Source organism: Lathamus discolor, chromosome 6 (genome assembly GCF_037157495.1).
Source record: "Lathamus discolor isolate bLatDis1 chromosome 6, bLatDis1.hap1, whole genome shotgun sequence".
Lineage (NCBI taxonomy): Eukaryota > Metazoa > Chordata > Aves > Psittaciformes > Psittacidae > Lathamus > Lathamus discolor.
Genome location: NC_088889.1, coordinates 55124801 through 55147607, shown reverse-complemented (window position 1 = coordinate 55147607; position 22807 = coordinate 55124801). Strand labels below are relative to the sequence as shown.

The following is a 22807-nucleotide window of genomic DNA, read 5'->3' as shown; positions in this document are numbered from 1 at the left end:
CATTAACTAAAATAAAGCTCTCTGAAATGATTAAGTAATTTTTCAGTCACTGTGATAACACATATTCCAGCAGCTTACAGATCAGTGAAAGAGCAATTTAGACACAATTTCACTTCTAGTCATTTCCTGGAACACATAACCCTCTGGCCCAATTCCAGAAGATTTCTCAAATCCAATACAAAAGAAAAAAAAAATCATATCAGCCTGAGCAGCCACTAATAACCTAGACCATACCCCATGAAGTATAAGCTGCAGCCAGACACACACAGCAACACAGCAGTACACTTTAAAACTGTCTTCATTTTTTGTACTCTTCAGTTACATAAAAAGACTTGACAACAGATATTTGCTTCTCTCACCATTTCACTGACCACATTATTGGCCAGTTCTTACACTTGTCCCTAAGAGACAAAAGCAGCATGCTTATTCTTGTTCATACGTAAATGTTAAATTCTTTAGGAACATTTGCACTGAACCAAAATCTGCTACACTGAATCATCTGCAGCTTTACCTTACTTCTCAAATCAATAGGCCTTACCAAGCATACTCTGCATAGCTGAACATAAAACTGGATGCTTTGTCAAATGACAATAAGACTACTGTTATCTAAAAACATTTTAGAAACTCAGTTGAAGCTTCAAGAGCATTGAGAAGCTAGTTTAAAAACAAGAAGAGATTTGAGAATGAGAGAGAGAGAGAGAGTGAGTGACAACATAGGGCTGCAATCTTGCTATTTCACTTTAGGATTAAAACTTGAAGTTTCAGGTGTTCGAGATTTTTTAAAAAATAAGATTTCCAGATATATTAAAAAAACCCACCACGCTTATCACAAGGCATTCAAGAAAAGCTTGCCTTAACACACATACTCAGCCTCTCATAGATGATGATTATCATCAGTACCTTAAATGAGTCTCGGAACTATACCTTCTATATGATTATGACAGCCACCAGAAACTGAGCAACCAGCATGGCTTTAGAAGATGGTGGACAACTCCACTGGATATTGCAGAGCTTCACTGACTTAAGTGCACCTCTCTATATCAACACTGGACTTGACCCAGAAGTTCCTGCTGCATTTCAGGTCTCCAGTCAAGAGTACAATAAGAGGCGTGCTGGATTCCATACAGATTTACTGTGATGAGTTACATTACACATAGGAATGCTTGCTGGATTTTTTCTTATCACTTCAATGCTTATCAGAGACCTAAGTATTGCTGCTTGCTTCTATTTAACCATCTGGGGTTTATCCCTCATACTCTTGACAGAGGTTTTCTTAAGATATGCTTTGAACTATGCTGCTGTTCCCAGACAGCTCACCTGCAAAGATGATTTGAAAACAATACCCACTGGACATGACTCAGGGCAGAAGACAGGTGCAGAATGCTTTCCCATTTTAGCGTGGCAATGAGAAAAGAGAAGCAATGTGAACAACGGGTTCTTTGCAACTTCTAGATGGGAAGACGCAGTTGGGCTTACTGCACACTTGGCTAATAAAACAGTTTTGTGTAGTCATCTAAAATCACTGGTGCATTCCTTCTGCTCTCCTTCGATCGTACAGTTTGCCCTTGCAATGATTGCAATGTGTTGGTCATCAATTCTTCTTCTCCGTCCAGTAATGTCAGGCTTCAAGTGCCTTACAAAGACAGAAAGATAGGAGAGGAACACTTGGGGATTCTCCTACATGTAGCAGAGGTTATCCTTTCAGAAAGAGATGCAGAATGCAGCTATTGACCACTAAGTCTTTTATTCATTTCAGCAGTTCTGGTAGCAGAATCTGCCTGAGGGCAGTGGAAGAAATGTGCTGCTACATTGCCAGAAGAAGGAAAATATTATTTACAGATGAGGCAGGTCAGGTTAAACTCAGCTGAAAAGTTTGATACTGATCCAGGGGAAATAAAGCACTACTGCATCTCACCTTGAGGTACTGCCCTTAGCTGGGGAAAAAAAAAAAAAAAGAAGAAGAAGAAAAAGCCATACCTTCAGGTTTCTTTCAAGTTTCTGCATTATAGAAGTTTCTTCTCTCCAGAAGCAGAAGGAAGTATAGTAGTCTATAAAGTGTCCTCGAGATAGAGACTTGCAAGCCTCAATATTGTCCCCAAGAAAGTCCAAACAGACTGTAGACCTTTCAGAATTTTTAAATGCCAATGACAACTGCTTATAGCCACTTAAACACTCTTTTTCCCCAAAGTACATAGAAAGTGAGAGAAATACGAGAAATAATGCACTGAAGTATCCAAAAGTTTATGACCAAACACACAGCTTAGAAAAGAAGCAAAGAAAAGGTAACAAAGCTGTCTCTGCAGATCATCTCTCACAGGTGCAGGTCCAGCACTATGATAAACGTGAACAGTGTGACAGGCTTGTTTAGGTGTGCAGCGCTGGCTTCCCAGCACCCACACCAGATGGTTACCAGTAGGTCTACACAAGAAAAAATCTCTTGGGCAAGAGAACAAGAGACAGAAATGGCGGAAAAGACACAGAAGCAAAATATCTCAAGAGGAAGCTTGAAGCAAGGCATGTGTAAAGATTACAGTCCTTCATGAAAGATCTTTGTTAAATAAATTAAAGTGAAAGCAAGTTACCTGAACTGTTGAGAGGTGCAACTGAGACAAACCTAACAACTATGGGTTTCCCAATACCAGTTCTCTAAAACCAAAATATTCCTCTTCAATTATATCCAGGTATACCTATATTACAAGTAATACCACAAGCAAGACACCTGTATTTTCACTACTACTGACATCTGTCTTACCATGAATTTAATTAAAAATTACTGAGTGAATGACATTAAAATAGCCTCATTGAAAAGCAAATCTAGAATCCATAGATTAATTTTTGTTAGCTCAACTATAACTAATATAGCATCGCCATTACACATATTTTAATGGTTTTGATTCATATTCTCCCTGATCATCTGCCAACATACAGTATTTAATACAAAATAAAAGAAGAAAGGTAGATGGTATCCAAGCATGGTTATTATTTGGTATATTATACATTTCTCAATAAATGCATATAAATGCATCACAGTGAATCACATTTATCTAACATGAATAAGAGGATTTGCTTCTGATTTTTCAAACTATTAAAACTGAGTGCTTAGCACCCTAATAACAAAAGAAAGGAAAGCTAAATCTTTTTCTTTCAGTCCCAGGGCTCAAAGAGAAAGCACATGCAGTCTCACTGAATGGGAAGAGATGTTTCTAAAACATGTAACCTGTTGCCAAAAGATAATAAGCAGCATAATCTGAAATCTCTGTAGTAACACAGATATCTAAACAAAGCTGCCAGGAAGTAAAGTGTAAGGGGAAGAGTACAGACAAAAAAAGGTTGAAAGAGCAACCTGGAACATATATTTAACTTCAGCAGTGGTACATCAGTAGTCCCTCATGTACTTCGCATTACTAAATTTGAAGTCCTCAGATAAAATGACTTTATTAGAATTCTCTCTGGCATGCCATGCTGAGCACAAACTCAAAAGTGAATAAATGCTCTTTTCTCACTGGCTTTCTGCCAATCAGTCATCTGCATGCAAAAGCGGTCATCCTTGAAGACCCTGAATAGTGCCAGTCTTAGCACGCTCTTTACTTACTTGGGTGCAAGACGTTGCAGAAGATGTCTCCATGTACCATGCAGAAAAGTAAAACAGGATACTGTCCATGTTTGTTGAGTGATGAGGTGGGGGTAGGACACATCTCTCAAATATGAAAGATATTAAATTCACATCCTAACCTATTTCATATTTCTGATCAGCTTCTCAGCCAAGTTATAACAATTGTATCTTAAGATTATTAAACAGCATCACCATAATTCACAAATACCATCTCAATCCTTTTAAGTAAGAAGACAACCATTTCGCTTTTCATGCCCCTCCAAGCAGCCTGTGTTTCAGACTCGCTGTGGCAAGAAAAATCAGAGGCATCAGTTAATCCTGCAAGACTTAATACAAACTGCTGAACCAAAAGAAAGCCTTCTATTACTCTATTCTAAGTATGTGCTCGTTTTCTGAAGCTGCAAATCTCGACCTTATGTTCTGTTTAGGAGATTTCAGTCTAACATCTAAACTGAACAACAACAACAAAAAATACCCTTCATGGAAAGGTATCTGACCATGTAAATGTATTTCTGCAAGTCTCTACATTTCTCTGCTTTTCTCTTACAATTCTGTGTAATGGAGGTCCCAGATACAAATACTGACTAGAATCAGCAGTATCAAAGAGGAAGAAGTCCTAGAGATATGCAGTGAAACTTAAAGTGATCACAAATGTCCCCTTTTTCATTTGTTTAAGATTACTTCTACATGCTATAATAAATATTAAATAATAGTTTGTATTAAAACAGAATTAAGAATCAAACCACAAGTCCCACAAAACAGCAAAAGACTGTGAATTTCTTTCCTGAAGACTGTCAACATCCCCTCCCATCACAGGCTGTGACACGCATATTCCCAATGAAAATATTAAACTCACTGTGAAGCAAAAAAAATCAATCTGTGTTCTTAAGAAACAGGAATGCAGTTTCAAAGTAATCCTCTCAAACAAAGCAAATTTAAATTTCCAAAGGACAAACTGACACCTACTAGCTCAAGATAAGATCACTGCTAGGACTTATGCTCTCAAATATCCACATAAGTATTGGAAATAGGAACTCCTCTAATAAATATTCTCCTTGCCAAACAACGCACTCAAGAACATGAAACAAAGGGTAGGATCAAATAAAGGCTTTGGACCATAATCAGTTCTTCCTACCAGTATTCAAGACAGACCACTTCAGATGAAAAGATTGCCTTTCACCAACTTCTCTAAATATAAGACGCTGACAAAGAGATTTGCCTCACAAACCCAGAGCAGAATCCTTTACATATCACGTATTGTTTTAAGCAAGATCGTATCAGAGCAACTAATGATACAGTGCAAGAAACCTGTGTATTTGACCAAGCTGCCAGCAGCCAACACAGGAAGTTACTGTAATGCTTTCCAGACTTCAATTCAGAAACATTTCTACCACTTCTACCTTTGTGCAGGCCCAAAGCACTTTCACTAACTATGGCTGTATGCTGAACTGCAAACTGGACCAGATTTTTAATATGCTGATTTTGCAGAGTTTTGTCTTATATGTATATATAAAAATACATCTGACAACCACACAAAATGAAGACTCAAGATGATGCCTCTGTTCTCCAACAAACACATTAATTTCACTTGTATTTCTCATCCCCTGAGTTTTCAAGGTGTAGTGATAGCATGAAAGCAACCACAGAACACTGCTCACTAGTCTTGTGTGTTGAACTTTCCAACCCAGGTACAAACAGGTGAGCCTTAACTATTATTTTGCCCCAGAGGAAGGGTAATGGCAGGACTTACAGATTCACATAATGCCACAGACATTGCTTGGTCTCAGCAGGCTTGTATGCAACCAGGTGAAAAACTTCTGCTCACATGGTATTGCAGCAGCCTCAATGATCCAATCCACTGAGCAAACTAAAAAGACCTCAGTGACATGCACTGGAGGAGAAGAGCCATCTCCCTATACAGTTTTCATGGTAAGGAATATATACATCTAAGCCAAGAATTTGAAACATCCACACAGTAATTGAAAACCATTAATGCTTTCTATCTTGCTTCCTCTTCTTATTTCCTCATGAAATCCTGAAAAATTCTTGTAACTGTGTTCTCAAAAGTCACAAAGTTGTTTTTTTATAATTGTAAGACAATTATTATCTAAATGTGTAAAAATACACAGCTATTTGGTCTAAATGTGGGTGCTCCTTTTATCATTTTAACTGCATTACCACAGTGAGTAATGCATCCTTAGGAAAATCTTGATACCTTCATCTTTCTTTGCAGTGGTTAAATCCTAAAAATGGAGCAGCAGCAGATCAAGTCAGGAAAAAAAAAAAAAATCATAATCAATTCACAATTGCTATTTCTGGTATTTACTTTTGTGCATTAAGTCATAAACCCTTTCCCAAAACCACTGAAGAAAAAGGGTTTTCCTCCATCCAGACATTAAGAAACAACAAAAATAAGGAAAGAAAATCACCGCAAACCCATGAGAAATCAACAGAGGGCTCCAAGCAGAGAAGACACGAGAAGGAAATAAGATTCAATTAAAAAAAAAAAAAAAAAAAAAAAAAAAAATCACACCCTGTGCTCACAAAGTACTATATCTTGGCATATACAAAAGCAATAAAGGAATTGCACAGTTATATACATACCGATGTATCCTGTCATAGCCCTTAATCAAATGTTAGACACCATATCATCTCTGTGTGGATTAAAGTGGCTGAAATCTGTTCTGTTAGATGGCTTTCATCCCTTCCCCCCAGTAATCTCCTGTGAGGTACAGCAGAGCCTGGCTGCCTTTCTCTGGGTTTGTTTTTTTTACTTACTATAGAAATGAGCCCAAATCTCAGATTTTCAAGAAAAAGTTTACACTTTCAAAGTCTGAAATCAACTAACAGGGGAGGCTGCAGGTAAACTTTGGCAACTTAAAAAAGCCGGACAGAAGGGATTTCCACCAAAGCAATTATCAGTCAGAAAACTGGCTATTTTGAATGTTTAATTTATCACATAAGAACACAAACACTATGCCAAACAATGTTCTGGAAAAACAAACACATCGTAAGAACTCCTTACTAGCTCTCAAAGCAGTCCTGAACAGTGAAGGTAGCACTGGCACTAGCACTACCTCTGGGAAGAGAAGGAAGAATGGGAAAATGGGAGCTAAAGTGGCAAAATGTAGGAAGAAGAAAACATCAACAGGAGCATAGATCTTATGCAATTTTTGCTGGTATCTGATTAGATGTGATATCCACTGAGTTTACAGAGCCCTTAGCCATCAACTGCCAGGAGACTAAGAATAAACTCTTGGGCAGGTTTTAAAACAGGAGACAATTTAGCATTTTTTTCCTCACAGGATTAGGTGCATTATTTTTACTTTTGATTCTCCTTTCTTTTCACCAGCAAGTTGTGTCGGTTGAATGCTTGGGCTGGGGTACAGGCTATATTAGACAACATAAAAAACACACAGAGCTCAGAGGTACCTTCTGCCTTTGCCAGCTTCAGATTAGATTAGAGATGAGGCAGCCCACAGGCAAAGGAGAGGAGCCAGCAGGTAGGAGGACAAGCAGGTCATTTAGCAAGACAACCTGTCATTTAGCAGACTACCCAGCAAACCAGTCTTTGACACTTGCTTTGTGCCATGGCATAGCAACAACTGCAAGCATCACAGCAGAAACACAAGTTTCTCTCTTTACTGAACCTTTTATTAAACAGTAAATAACTTACAACATAAGCACAAAGGCTAAAAGACTGGCAAGACTCACAGCTTAAATGACTCCTTGATAACTGAAAGCTGGAAACGTCTGAAAAGCTGAAAACGAACACCATCATCAGCCTAGAAGTACAAGCATGACCCAAGTTCAAACAGAATCAAAAATCCTTACATTAAAAGGGGTGAGAAGCAGTGTGTATACTGGCCAGAACTGCAGTGCCTTGGTAGGTTTATAGCCCCACTTTGACAAATGAGTTTGTAAATGGAACAATTCAATAAAACGGTTGAGCTGGGACCACTAAGATGTCTCCCACCTCACTCATCTGTAGTACACTACCCAGTAGCCCAGCATATCTTCCAGCTATATAATGCATACTACTTATTAAGGAATAACTTCTCAGAAGTAACATTGTTCTTAAGGAGACAGAAAAGCAATGAAGAATTAATGAAGTCACTTCTACCAATAAAAAAAAAAAGTAAACAATTAAGGAGAGTGTTCTATCAAATTCCTATGAGGGTAAATTATCTATTTGTCCTTGACTAGTTCCCCTCTCTCCCCCACCCTTTTGTTTTCTTAATATTCCAGTGAGCTCAGAGTAAGTTGCAGTCACAGTGCCCTGTTAGAACAATCCGTACAGAAGAATGGGACACAGTCAGTACTTCTAATTTAAGGAATATATTATGAGCATATGTAGATCACAGAGTTACAAACAAGATAACTCAGATTAGACATTTTGCTACTAATAGGCTCATTAAATACAGCTGCCAATTTGGTCTCATTGTTAGGGCTGCACTACTGACAGCTGACGCATGCCTGTACAAGCCACAGCTACTGCTGCCGGTAGTTTTAGTCTCCTTCCATTTCCCTCGTACTTTCAGAGATCTGTAAGTGAGGTATTAATCTGAAATTCTAACTGCAACATGCTATCAAATGGAAAATTAATTTATAAATTAATATGATTAAGGCTTCACCCACACTCACGTTTATAACACCTCAGTCATCCCATGCTGGGTGGGTCTCCAGCTCCCAAACTCTACGCAAATCAACCCTTCATGGTCTCTCATACAGATAAAGCAGCCTGAGCCCTGGCTGACACTTCAGTGCTACAGCACAACCCCTGCAGAACAATTCTGGTCCTTTTAAACCAACCCTCATCTGCAAAAGTCATAACTGGGAAACCTCTAGTTTATACTCACACAGCATATGCTTTCTGGCATGCAAAGGCAGCAAAGGAGTGCTCCTTTGCCATTCACTTTGCGTGAATTTCATTTCCCATCTCCCTTTCTGCAACGCCAGCTGCAGAGAAATTGGTATGGCTGACAGGAAGCAAAGTGCTAGGAACCAATATAATCTCCTTTTTGCTTTCCAAAACTTACAAGCCAAAAGTTGGCAATCTAGGCTCTACTTATAGCAAGAAGAGGAGGAAAGCAAAGCTTCCCATCTTCTCATCTAGTGAGACGAAATTGCAACTGGGTTTACAGTTTTCATGGAGCAGACTAATATTTCCAGAGTAACTTCTGTTGCCTAACACACTGGTATTCCTAACTCAGAAATTACTTTGCTGTAATGTTAAATGTCTCTCTACCCAAGCTATATTATTTACAAACCATGATCATGTATTAATGAGATGAGAAAAGGAAGGAATAAATAGGACAGCTACCTAGCCAAAAAATTACACTTGAATTTCAGAGTTTGTTAGTGCTCTCAATTTCCTGCTAGAACAACAGCAAGTACAACCAACTCAGTAAGTAAATCCCAGTTCCTCAATACCTGTGATACAACTGTGAATTCATCTCAGTCTTCTTGCAGTGTTACCAAGATTAGTGTTATTCTCCTACACAGGGCATGCAGATCACACAAACACACCTCATCTAACACAGTCTTCCTGTACTTTGTATGCAGACTGCAGTTTCATTCTTTTAATACATCCTGTTCAGGACTTTTTCCCTGAATGATAATTTCAACAATTCGGTCTCTATTCTCATCCTTAATTGCAACTTATCATTTACTCAGAACTCATTTCTCCATGGCCTTTATTTTTCTTCATTATCATTTAAAATGAATTGAGAAGCCAAGAACTTGATTTCCACTCTTGCAAGAACATTAAAGGGACCTTCTCTACATCACCATTTTTATCATTGCATCTCTAAAAAACAACAAAACCAACACGCATCAATCAAGGAAACTTCAACATTGCCATTTCTCAAAGACACAGATCAAAACCAACTTGTAAAAGATTCAAATTCATGACAAAAAAAAAAAAAAAAATCAGAAAACCAACACTCCACTACTTGCTTATGAAGTGAGAAACTCCAGCTTAAGACAGAGATTAATTCACTTAATTGATCTCACAAATGGAGATCCATTACTTAACGGACCTCACAGACCCAAAATAAAAGATGATTTGGCCTTTAGTTCTACGGAAGCCTCTCCTTGTGAAGGATCACTAGACAGATCTAACAGCATTTAACAACCATCCAGGGAAAGCAACACGCTCTAACTGAAATATAACACAAATAATAATCTGACCTGTCTAGAACACACAGATTTCAACTAACTTTCCCTTCTGCTGATACCACAAGAAAGAAAGCTTAATGAGTAAAGGGCTGGATTTAAATATGTAGCACCCAGGTTCTCTTCTCAACTTTGCAGCTGACTTGGTGTTGCACCTGAAGTCATATCATTTCTCTATTTCCACTCCCATGCCCTGCTTGTTTTCAGTAAGTATTGCAAAGTAAGAACCACCTTTTACTATGAGTCTTTTCCAGGGCCCACATCTGTTTCTGTGGCACAGTTAGGGGTTCTGAGGCAAGCTGGCAAAACAGAGAACAAGGAAAAGTTCACTGAAACTTAGTTTTTCACACCACCGTTTCTATTGAACTATATCCTTGGATTATCTAAAAGGTACTGAGCTTAGAAAGCTAGAGAGACTTTTGTGCATTTACCTCCTTCCCTAACATCCAAAATGGTTTCTGTCAAGCAGCTTACTGGATCAATTACTACACATATATTCTCAAACTCCGAGCAGTAAACTCTTGCTTAGAAAAGTTCAATTTGTTGTTTCTCTCCCACAAAAATATTTAACTCTCGTTTTGACAATTCAAAATAAAGAACATAGCCACAGATACTTACAGTACCCAGTCAGACAACTGAGTATACAAAAGCCACACACAGAGCACAGAGATAATGTACATGTAATACTATCAGGTTATTTCTTTCAATATCCTTTAAAGCCTCAACTGCAGCTTTACTTACAAAATGGTCTAATAGTTTTCCCCAAGAAGTCAAAAGAATACAAAAACTTGTCATTTTTTGTAAACCAAAAGGTTCCGTTTTCAATATAATTGTGTCTGTGTTAAGGTAATGGTTATACCTTTGGTTATACCTTTACCTGGATGGTTATACCTTTACCTATCAGCCATATAATCAATTAATTATCATCATAGTAGATACCTTAGCATATTCTTGTGGTTTTCCCCTCTTTTCGCCATTCATGTTGCAAAATACTTACAAGACAAATCTAAGAACAGAGCTATTGCTTAAATACTTGAAATGACACGTTGCTGCAACTGCCACCCTAAACTGTGACTGCAAAGGGCAATGACAAACGTGTTATTTATATGATAGCATCCCCTGAAAAAAGGAACCATAAGGAGGATCCAAACCAATCTGTATTGTACAGGATGAATATAACACTGGGACAAACGTACACACTGGAACTGGGGACAATAGTAGGATCACGATAAACATAGCAGGTACAGGATGCCACAAGGCCATCAGTTACTTTCATTCCCTGAAACAAGTGGTCCCTAGATTCGCCATCAAGATTTCAGCTGGGAGATGGTAAAACTGAGGAAGGAATTAAGCCCAAGAAAACCCAAAGGTGACCATATGAAAGATTATTTTTTTCTCATTTCTCAACTGAAATTTCAGAGACCCTTTTTCAGAAAACTGTACTTTAGCACACCTTGCTTTAAGAAAGGATATGATGAAAACACGACTCCATGCAAGCAGTGCTGCAACTGTAGCCTTTCCTTGCATCCAGGTTAGCAATAAATATTCAGCACTGCACAGTGACCTCTTACTTCTGTATTCCTGCAACAAATGTTCACTGCAACATGAATGACATGCTAAACATACCACAAACAGTAAAACGATAGCTATTAAAACCAGAAATATAAAATGGATGGGAAAAGCATTTTGACGAGGAGGAAACATGAAACCAGGCCTTTGTAGCATTTGCTAAATACAGAGGCTCATCATATTTCAGGACATTTGTATTTGTAATTGTCCTTTCATCTGAAGAGCAGTGGATATGAATGCACATCAGGCAGCAGATGAGTCAGATGTTCTGAAGAGGTCCAATCAAGGACACCCCACAACACAAGAGCACTGCACACAGAATGTCTTCCACAACTGACTTCTGCTACAGCCTGAAGTTTCTTTTCAGTGCCTTACCCTTAAATAGACCTGCAGCTGTATAATTCAAAAAGTTTGAACACATGAGACTCTAGGAACCTGATGTCCACACACTGTTTAAAGCTGCCAGGACCCGAATGGGTAAATAATTATCTAAAACTAGATACCAGGCTTTTCTATCGTTTCAGTTGAACGAAAAAGAGTGCTCGTATTTCTCAAGGTCAGTGTTTCCAAATGAGTTTTTCAGATGAAGTCAAACTCACAATGGAATAGGTCACTCACAGCACTTCAAAAATCAGGTTTTGGAGTGGCAGACAGACACATATCATATCATTTTCAGCACAGATATAATATCTACTTCAGCACAAAGAAAGGAGAATCCGTGGTCTTTGATGGAGAAGCAGGTAAGCCATCAGCATGGAGACAAGGAGCAGCACAGGAGGTTAAATCTACTGCACTGCCCTTGAGGTAAACTAGTGTGCCTTTTATAGTGTCCTCTAATCCTTAGATTAGTTTCTCCATTTTGGTTTTAGCAATATTAACTGAAGGGCAGAGGTAATCAGCAGACCACAACTTTGCCAAAAGTTCAGTTGAATCATTTAAAGTTATTTATAAAAATAGGCCATGGATAAAAATTGTTACTTGTAATCCTGAACTGTTAAAATGGCTTTCTGCATTAAACATGCAAATTGGAATTGTTAATCCAAGGTAAACATGGAAAAGAGCTCTTATTTCCTGTATCCCTTTTAATTCAGCCCTCAAATCAAAGCTCATCTCCATATGACAACAAGTGTAAAAAGGGATAGCTTGTATGTAAACAAGAAACAGCTCACACTTTACACAGCCTACATACTGCAATTTAATGCATTTTTAAGTATAAATTTTACCTCTGGCATTAAGTTTGTAACTTGGAAGTAAAGCAATTTAGGCTCTTATCATCTGCTTTTTCCTTTTCTCATCAACACAGCGCCTCTTAGGGTACAAATGATGCTAGCTTTTGATCACACTCTTCTTAAATCGTCTTCATGCTGTTAGCTCTGTAAAGAATGATGTGTGCTCCAGAACACTGCCATAGCTAATCATTCAAACCAGGTCTCCCATAAGCTTATAAAGAGGAATATCGCTGAGGGCAGCAGAATGAAGATGAGATTGGTTAACTCTTCCTTTTCAAGGAAGATATCTGAATGTATCCCTTAACCTTCACAGATCACTCAGCTTGCCAAGTGTAAGTTCTTCTGTGCAAAAGCTACAACTGCCTTGGCTTTGTATTGCATGAGAAACAACAAAAACACATAGTTGAGGCACTGTCCAAAGCACAGATGAAAACCACCATGAAATGGATTCAACAATGGTGTTGATTGCTAAAAATACCTAATGACAAAAGCAGGTATAGATGTCTCAAAGTAAGAAAGCTGCATGAGACTCAAGTGAAGTCACCACTGACTAAACAAATTATTCACTAGTGCAGCATCCTGCACTCTGAAGCTCTACTTCACATCTGTGAGTGCACACACACCACTGATGATGGGAAAGGGCAGAGGCTGACTTTTCTATCCAAAGCCTCACCATGGAAGACTACCAGGAAGCAGAGATGCAGCTGAAGCCTGCTGACTGGCTTGCTGAAGCTGACTGCTAGCTACCCCATAGGGAAATGCATACCTTCTGACTGGTTATCTGCCCAGACAGGATCTGTGCATCACCTGCCAACAGGCCACTTGTAATATGATGCCTCTCAGTCAATAAAATGCCAAGAAAATGTCTTGCAGGCAGTACAGGTTGCATGTTGTGTCAGACTACAGCAAACAACTTGAGTAGCTTTCTTTCTGATCATCTTTATACTTGAAAATAAATCATTTTGTATCAAGTTAGCCATTTGAAATGAAAACCTGAAATTCCACTCAAGGATGTTATAAGGTAGAGAAATATTTATTATATGCTTATATAGCCGGGTGCTGAGATGTGGAGTTATTTATCAGCTAGGGAAAGGCCATAGGCTAAACTGTCACAGAGGACTACAGACAAAAGTATCACTGCAACTGGGCAGGGTCTCACTTCATCTGTTAGGTTGTATGGCAGGAACAACTGCCTGCTGCACACATCGGTATCTGAGAGACCTTGGCATCTCCATCTAACAGTAACTCTAGTTCCAACAAGGAAAAAGTCAGTTTCTTAATGCAAAAGCCTTTTAAGAAATTTTAAATAACTGAAACATACTGAGCTTACAGGAAAAGCAGTGAGGGCTCATGCTGCTGCATCTGAAAAGGTTCCATTAGGAAGTTGCTTTGATTATTCTAACGCACACACAAGAAAAAAAAAAGCCCTGGGGAAAAAATTGTGATTTTCTTTTTTACCTGAGATGCTCCATTTAGGCAAGGCACTGAAACAGGGATGTTACACAACCGCTCCAAGCGTTGTTCAGATGCTGTGCAAGCCTCCTGCCCCTCGGGAACCCCTGCGTGCCTTCCAAGTTGTCCATAGTCTGCTCTGCCCCAGGTGAACACCTTACCAGTTTCTAAATACAAAACACATTTCAAGATTACTTATTCAGTAGGTTCTTGGAAAATCTGGACGTCAATTCAAAACAAGAACAACACTTCTTGATGCTTCTTATCAAGCTTCAAAAACCTAGAGAAGGACATGCTGCTGGGAGCAGAAGAAAAAGAAAGTAAAGCCATATTATGGTCTATTTCTACTCAAACTTCATTAACTTGTTTTCCATCAGAACATCTGTAGGTTGGGCAGGGCTATAAATGAAACCATGTCAGTAAAGCTGCATAAACTGGACATTCTGTACACAATATATACACATTGGTTACATAAAGGACATAGCTTAACAGAAGCACACACAAAAGAGCTTACTCTGAATAATAGAAAGTTCTCTATTCCCAGTCTTTACCATAGAGATATCCATCACATGTCCTTTATTTAACATACAGTTTATGTTTTCCTGATAAAAGTTACGCTCTGTCACAACCGTTAGCAGAGTAACAGCCCTCAGGAGAGCAGTATATGGATCACCCTTCTCTCCATATATTATACCAGGTTCACTGCTGAAGGGTGCTGATACCCAAAAATTCATTCTCCAGTACAGATAACATCCATAAAGCAATGCTTTTTACTTTTGGTTTCCAGTATTAAAAAAAAATAAATAGATAAATAAAATCATACTGACAGCTTTATTTTCTTAATAAAGTAACCAGATCTCTGCAGGTTAGTAATGAAAAGCTGTCCCCTTCTGGACTTCCCGTTAAAAGAGTTATATACACACTGCATAAACAGTATGTTTTCAACTCAGTTTTAACCAGAAGCAGCAACCCACATTCCAGCCCAGATGAAAACCTGCAACGACCTTGAGTTATGTATACACAGAATCACAGAATCACAGAATCATTTCAGCCAAGCCTCAAACTCCTCTCCAGAACTGAATTCAAGTCATCAAGTCATAATCCAAATGACGTGAATTTGAGGAAAATACCATCAAGCAAGTCAGCCTAAACACAAATACTTCTCCCCTTGTCAGCACAGAAAGATCCCACAGAGGGGTTAGGAGTCAGGGGTACCAGTCATGCCACCCAATGATGACAACACATGCCATAACACAAACCTCTGAAAACCTGAATACCTCGCTTTTCCTTTGGGTGCTGTTAAACTGTCTTGAAGGCAACACAGGTGGGCACAGCTGGTTTGTGGAATTTAAACTGGTAATGTATCTTGTAAATAAACTAGAAACTTCTAACTTATTATATTTAAATACCCAAGAAGTATATACATTTTCCTTGGAAATCTGCTAGAAGTGGTAGCTTTTACTCTCATCAGTACAAGTTTTTCAGATGCATCCTCTCAGTTCACTGATAATGCTTTCCCCAAAATAATTACATGATAAAATTAGTTGTCCTTTTCTCTCAAGGGCACAAAGATTTTCTTCCTTTGAGCTTCCTAGCTGTTCAGGGAAAAGTTGAAGCCAGTTACAGACTACTTCTGATACAAGTGAGGTCTTTCAACCCAGGAGTTTCATTTTGTTAGGTTAAAGCACTAAAGCAAGTTTCATTACGAGAACTACCAATATACCTTACAGGGATTAGGAAAACAGTTTGCAGTTTAAAAAACATACATGTGATGGTGGTAGCATATTTACTTTGCAATTTGTATAGAACTGTTAAAAACATCTGCAGCTGAAAAAATGCTCCAAGATGACTCTTACATCAGTAAGTTCCATAGCAAATTTAAATGGAGATTAAGCTTCAGGCTTTTCCATCAGACCAGGTTACTGCACCTAGCCAGAACCCTAACAGTGGGCTGGAAAAGGACAGCCTGGCTGCTTTATTTTGTATCAAATACAGGAACTGAAGCTGCACTTTGTGGAATTCAAAGCCAGAGAGAACTTCTGTAACATCTAGTTAGAGCATTAACATACCACAGGCTCTACCCCAACATTGCTGTGTTGATCCCACGGACCATAGTTTATTTAAAGCATCTCAACTCTTAGAAGCCAAAAGCATCAAGTGCCACACACAAAACCACCAGCAACCTGTAGGGCCTCTGGAAAGACAAGCAATGTATTTGATAATACAGATCAGGATCACCATATGCAGTCTATAGCACTATCACGTACCCAGGGGCAGTAGAAGTTCCTCTCTCAAGTTTGGCTTTTGGGGAAAAAAATTCTTCCCCCAACCAAATCTCATGCTCTGTCAGGACCCAGACATGAACAAGACCAGCCACTCCTATAACAAAAATGATCCTTTGCATTATGACATAAAGGTACTGCTCCACCTTGTCTCAAATCTTGTCTACTGCTGGTGTCTGGACTCTCACAAAGGCAATCTGAAATCCTGACACACACCTGACTAGTTACTCACTAAGAGTTTTCCCCAACCTTGCCAGTGACCAGCATAAACCAGGGTGCAGCTGACATGACCACCATCTTGATCACAAACTGTCAGAGGAAGTTCCATGCAAATGAAGCAATTCCATTCCCTTCTGCCAAGGGCCTGTGAAAAGTGGGAGAGAAGTGCAGAGGTCTACAGCCTCTCCCCAGCTACAAGATGAGAGCAAAACACCACAACCACCTTCTCAGAAGTCAATCTAAACTTCATACATAATTTCCTCTTAGGAATTAAGGGCTCATGAGTCCATTTGCAACAAGATTAATTTGTGTTAACTACCGTTGCCATCAGGTGCTTAATGTGTCTTTCTCAATGACTGGAAAAGACCCTCTAATACTAGTACCTTTTCCATGTGTCAGGGGGTGTATGAATCTCATCCGTTTTTCTTCTACACTGCAGACATTGGTCTTGAGGTTCACTCTACAGTTCTGTTACTGGAGCAATTTTTGAGGCCCTACATTAAAATTTCAACAGTAACACAAAGTTGAAATGGCAATTAATAGAACTGGGAACAGCATAATCCCAGTGCCTTACAAAGGCTTTGAAGTATGCTCATCTCTTGGTGCATATTACTTCAGTAAATTCAGTGAAACTGAAGAATTCAAGCATATATGAAGGATTTAAACCAGCTAGCAACAATGCTCAGTGACAAAAAAACACCTCCCATCCACAAATTCTGTTTTCTTTCACTGGATAAGCAGGCACAGACTTATTTACACATGAAAAAACAAATAGAACTTGTAGGAGAACATAAACTGTTTCTGTTTACAAACAGAAATAACTGTAATTCTTTTTCCTTTTTGCCACTGTAAGGGAAATGTGGTTATTGGTGGGCAAAAATGGAGAACATGTTTAAAAATTAAAGCTAGATAAGTTTGGTTTTGGTTGTAGGAACAACTTGAATGCCCAAGGATTAGGTAAGTAACCAGCTCCTTCTCAGTACTTCTAATTGGCTGAAATTCATTCCCCAGACTGTTTGGAGAGCATTCCCCTTCCCATGCTCATGCTAATGGCTAATCATTCCTGTATTTCAGCCATACACATATGCCTGGGGATCCTTTTAAAAAGAAAATAAATGCCTTCTCTGTGAGAGAGCCTAACAGAAGCTGACTTTGAAGTGTCTTCTCTATGAAATACTGATTAGATTTTCAGCAAACAAAAAACAAAACAAAACAAAAAAAAAATCAGTCTCAAGTAGAAATTTCAGGCTGAGGCAAACACCAATGCATGGAAAATTCCACCAAAAAGGTTAATGTCTTGTCAAAATCCTAAGCAAGAGAAAGCACCAAGTTACAACTGAAAGTGTTAAGCAATTGTAATGAGAGGTGTTGCTACTGTGCTGCTTATAATATAGATGGCATTTTAAAATGTTCTAAGAATATTTGGAAAAATACATTAGTCATACAGAGTAAGGAGGTTGCAGGATGAATTACTTAAGAATGAAGAGTGATATAACAGAAGTGTTGGTCTGGTATTAGAATAGAACAGATTTTAATTACACATCAAGAAAACACACAGTGATGAGTCAACTGGACAGAGTGCATCAACCATGGAAGTGGCTGAGGCATCAGAAAATGAGATATTTCATAACAGATTCTATACAGTAAAAGGGCACAAAAGGCAGCTTAAAAGAAAGAAACATACGACATTAGAAAGCTTTTCCAGTTCTTCTAAGGTGCTAACAGTACTTCCTAAGACCTTGATCTTGCCATGTTCTGAGCACGAAAGCTCCAAGTCCAGAAGGCACTTCAACTCCTCAACTGGTGAGCATCTACAGTGTGCCAGACGACTTCATTGCAACTGTTGGGGTTTTTTTCAGCACACAAACACTACCTCAAATAGAGGACAGAAGGTTCAGTACTATTTGGAATTAAGGGGTAATAGATATTATTAATTCATCCTATGTCATTCCAGTGTACAACCTGAATAAAACATACAGTATAGGAATTCAGAGAGCTAGAAGAATAGAACAGAGGCCAGATATTTAAGGAAAACTTCCCAACAACCCCTTAAGTAAATTATACATACAGCAGTATGCTACATCATTTGAGATTCTACATGGTCATACAGACCTACTTTCCTCCTGCTCTTTGAGCTGGAAACACAGCAGTCTGCACCAGTATACGTATAGCAGCAAATTGTCTGAAACACATCCTCACATCTCTCTCAGAATACGGATGAAGGTATGTACATATTCAAGCGCTTGCAGCAATACACTATCAGAAAGGCTCCTCTGCATTTTCTTCACATCATCCTGTCCTTATGTTATTACAAAGCGTAGACAGTATAAGTTCACAGCCTTCAGAGTACTGCAAATCCCATAACATTGCATAAACCACTTCTAGTTGCTTCCCGCCTGACACTGTAGCTCTTACAATGCTGCTTTATAGTGCTGCTGAGGCTGTAGAAACATGACATTTTTCCCTTTTAGCACTTTCTTAATCAATTTGCTCAGCTGCACAAGTATTTGGAGAGAATTAGCAATAAAACCAGCATTTTAATTTTTAAACTCAGTAAAACAGTATAGATAAACAGAAACATTAAAATTTACTTGTTTTCACTACATTCAGATTAATCTTTATATCAATTTTCCTGTTTTAAGATAATATCACAAGTGCACTACTTTTATCTCCTTGAAGTCTTTATTCAGTATCCTGGCAAGCTTTGAACTATCCTTTCACAAAAACTAGATGAAAGAGTTCATCTAGGCTATCTCAATTCATGGTTGCATTAACAATTGCTTTTCAAATGAAGTCTGGATAATCACACTGAATTCTTAATCTCATTCAGATTTGAAATAAGGAGTTCCAAATAAAATTCCTAATGCCTCCTTTCACAGGAAAATTCACAGGAGCAGGCATAAAATTTGGCATTTGGAGTCTGCTCCTGCCTCCTCCCTGCCCCACATAGGGCAAGCTAACACTTCTCTCACAACTACAGATCTCGGCTGTCCTTCAGAACAGTCACTTAAGTTCTTGAACAATTCTGAGGAACTTTCTCATCTACCTAGAAACAGCCTTTGTGCAGGGCAGCCTTACAGAAAAACAGTCATCCATGCCCAAACTCCTCTTGCCTGAAGACAGCTTGGAAACCAGGCATCACTACCACACCGATAGTCTTAACACCTGTGCATGGTTTCAGTACAAAGCAGGATTATCTTCTCTGACAAAGGTTGAAACGGCTCCTTCATCCTCTTACACAGGAGTTCAGTGTACCAGAGCTGCCCACATCTCAACACATCTTTTTTCTATGACCTCCTTACAGACTTCTGCAACTTTATATAATAGGGCATGCTCCTGAATTTTTTTAGTCATTTATAATAGCTACTAAGAATGCATCACTAAAATACAAATCTATGCATAGTATTGAGGTCATGCCTGAAGAGGAAAATTCAGACAAAACAGCAGAAGCATTTCAGGGGTGTCAGCAACAGAAAACTAGAGATCATTTAAGTCGCCTTTTTCAGTCTTCTGCAGTACAGAGAATAACTCACAGACCATCTACTCAACATGCTGCAGTTCACAAGGGCTTCCAAGCACCCTACGAATAGGTTTCAACCTGCAACAAAAGGCCAAATCATAAGGGCATCACCAGTCCTCCTGCAGTAGCTATCGGTTTGTCAGTTAAAACTCCTACACTCTTCAAACGAGCCAAAATTTTTGGCCATTCTGAGCTACGTCAGATGTCACCAAATCTGGTGTCCGATTTAACCGCAAACATGTGGGCAAGACAAGCCAACAAGACACCTAAGGGATTTCACACCACCAGAATCAGTGGTTCATCTATGAACCAAGAACTGTGACCCGTTCCCACTGCAAAAAAAAAATTAAAAAAAAAGGAAATTCGAGAAATCAACCTAGAAGACAATTATGCATCAAGAAAGCAAACTCATCCAACCAGAAGGAACTCCGTTGCACGACAGTAATGTAAACAGATACAGCACAAGGGAACATCACGCAGTCTCCTTCCACACACTTCTGGAGCTATCAAAACATTAACCATCCAATGACTCATATGATAATGCAATGTTATGGAAAATACTCAGCTAAGCAGGTAAAGCTATGAGGATGTGGGAGACTCTCCAAGAAGACACAATGGGACTGACAGCTTTTTAGTAGACTGAACTGTTCAAAGCACAGGCTGAGAATTTCTTAGGGAAAAGTTTACACTGAGACAGCCAGAGACACTTTGGACCCAAGTACCTGTTCTCACCCCTAGGCCACCAGTTTTCATCGTGCTTGAGCTGTATGTGATGGGGGAGGTAAACCAAGCCAAGGAACTGATGTGGCTGAAAAACAGCCTTGGGAAATAGGAGCTTGGCAACAGTAAATATTGCTAAAGGCAGTGCTATATTAAGTCAATTTAATATTCTGTATGATAGGCTAGCGATAACTTGCAGTTTCACATGACATGCTAAGTTTATTGTGCACTTTACCAACAGAGCTGTCTTTATCAGGGCCATTGACAGCATCTACAGAGCTTTGACTTTCATTCATTAAAAAAAAATGGTATGCTTTTTCTTTTTTGCTTCCATAGTTACACCAAGTTATGTCCCAAGATAGGCAACATTCAGTTAATGGGATTATTTAATAGCATGCTTCACTGCTCTGAAAGACTGGACAAAAATAACTTTTGAGTATGGCAAATTCCAAAACTCTCCAGATGCCTTAGAAGTCATCCCTCTGTGTTTGGGTTTTAGATGGAATAAAGGCTGTTTTTCTTTTAGAGGAGAGACTGGAAACATAAAGTACCTTACAAAGCTCTGAATGAACTTAAAGGAAAATTAAAATTTAAAGAAGGTAAATCCTTGTGAAGTTGTGTTCATACTGCTGATATCAGTTGATCTTAGCTCAAAATAGAAAATGCGGGGAGTGGAGGTCACAAAGTCCATGCAACTATGAAACAAAGCTGGGGAAGGGAGGTTGGAGCAAGGGTAAATGTTAAAGCACCTATCACACTTTGCATTCATCCTGCAAGATGAGAAAATTCCCTTCTCATTTCTCTCCACTCATGATTAGAGAGTCATGACTGCCTCACCAGCTGTGCCTCTGGCTCATTTTAAATTCAAACTACGATACATATCTCACTTTAAGACTTTTAATAGCAATGCCTTAAAATGCAGATTGCTGACTAAATTTAGTTACATGATTAAAAACAAATCTAACTCATCTCTACGCGGCAAGCAGAGCTGCTGCATTCAAGGTTCAATAGAGGAGTTAACTCTTCATCTAAAACCAAAGTCACAACAGAAAGAAGAAAAAAAGAAAATCAGAGTACAATTTAGTGATGTTTCTAAAAAAGCAGGATGCATAAAACATTAACCAGTTATGGAAAACTATCTGCAAATGCATCATAGTATACCATAGGGTTTTTGTTCTGTACTTCTGCAAATATATTCTGCACTATGCTACTACAGCAGTATGAGTCATACACTTTTACCGACATTCTATATTTATATCTCCATGCCCTTCTGCACTGTTATATGCTCTCTTCCATATAGGCCTCCCTGACCTGGAATTTCCTTCCTTCTGCAGTTGAGCATCTCTTCCTCTAACATTTCCCAGAAAACTGAGTAGATATTTGTAAGCACTTGTTCGATTCTTTCTGAATACCATTTTGCAAAAGCAACACCCCTGAAATATTATGATAGAAAAGCATATGCTTTTATTTGTTCACAATTATTTTCTTGTGTCTTGTCTCCTACTCTTTGTAAACAGCCTGCTCATTTATCCCCTTTGAGATAAGGTCTAGGTCTTTCTTCATTAGATTTAACACAGTACAGTGCTACAGCTAGTCTTATTCAGAGATTACAAATTACAATAGATACACACTTTTTTTTCCCATTATTTTCTTAAAAGCATTACCTGTAACACCAATCTTGCAAACATTTGTGAATCTGCCTACCCTGGAGAATGCAAATGATCTTGGTACTCTCAATATCCCATTGCTATCTGAGCCCATCTAAGAAGGAAGAGGCATCTGTCTACAAAGGAGAAAGTGAAGGTAATTAAGTTCCCAGTGCAAGTATTTCTCTTCTCAAAAGCCTCAAGGGCATGCTGTGGAAAGACAGACACAGAAGCATCACTAGAAATCCTCTGGAATGGCAGTCTGAAGAATGGGGCTTTTTTCCTGCTGTCCACAAGATGCATCCCAAGAACAAATATTCAGAGACCATTTGCACAAAGATTTCACAGATAGCAAGCCTCAGACATACATGATTCTAAGA

At 38.7% G+C, this 22807-nt stretch overlaps 1 protein-coding gene across 1 annotated transcript in view; it reads right to left on the bottom strand.

Moving 5' to 3' along the window:
- SERGEF (secretion regulating guanine nucleotide exchange factor) overlaps window positions 1-22807 on the bottom strand; it is a 162389-nt gene that overhangs the window by 109572 nt on the left and 30010 nt on the right. The window contains 1 exon segment of the mRNA XM_065682866.1: window positions 14047-14207. Coding sequence (XP_065538938.1) covers window positions 14047-14207 — 161 coding nt within the window.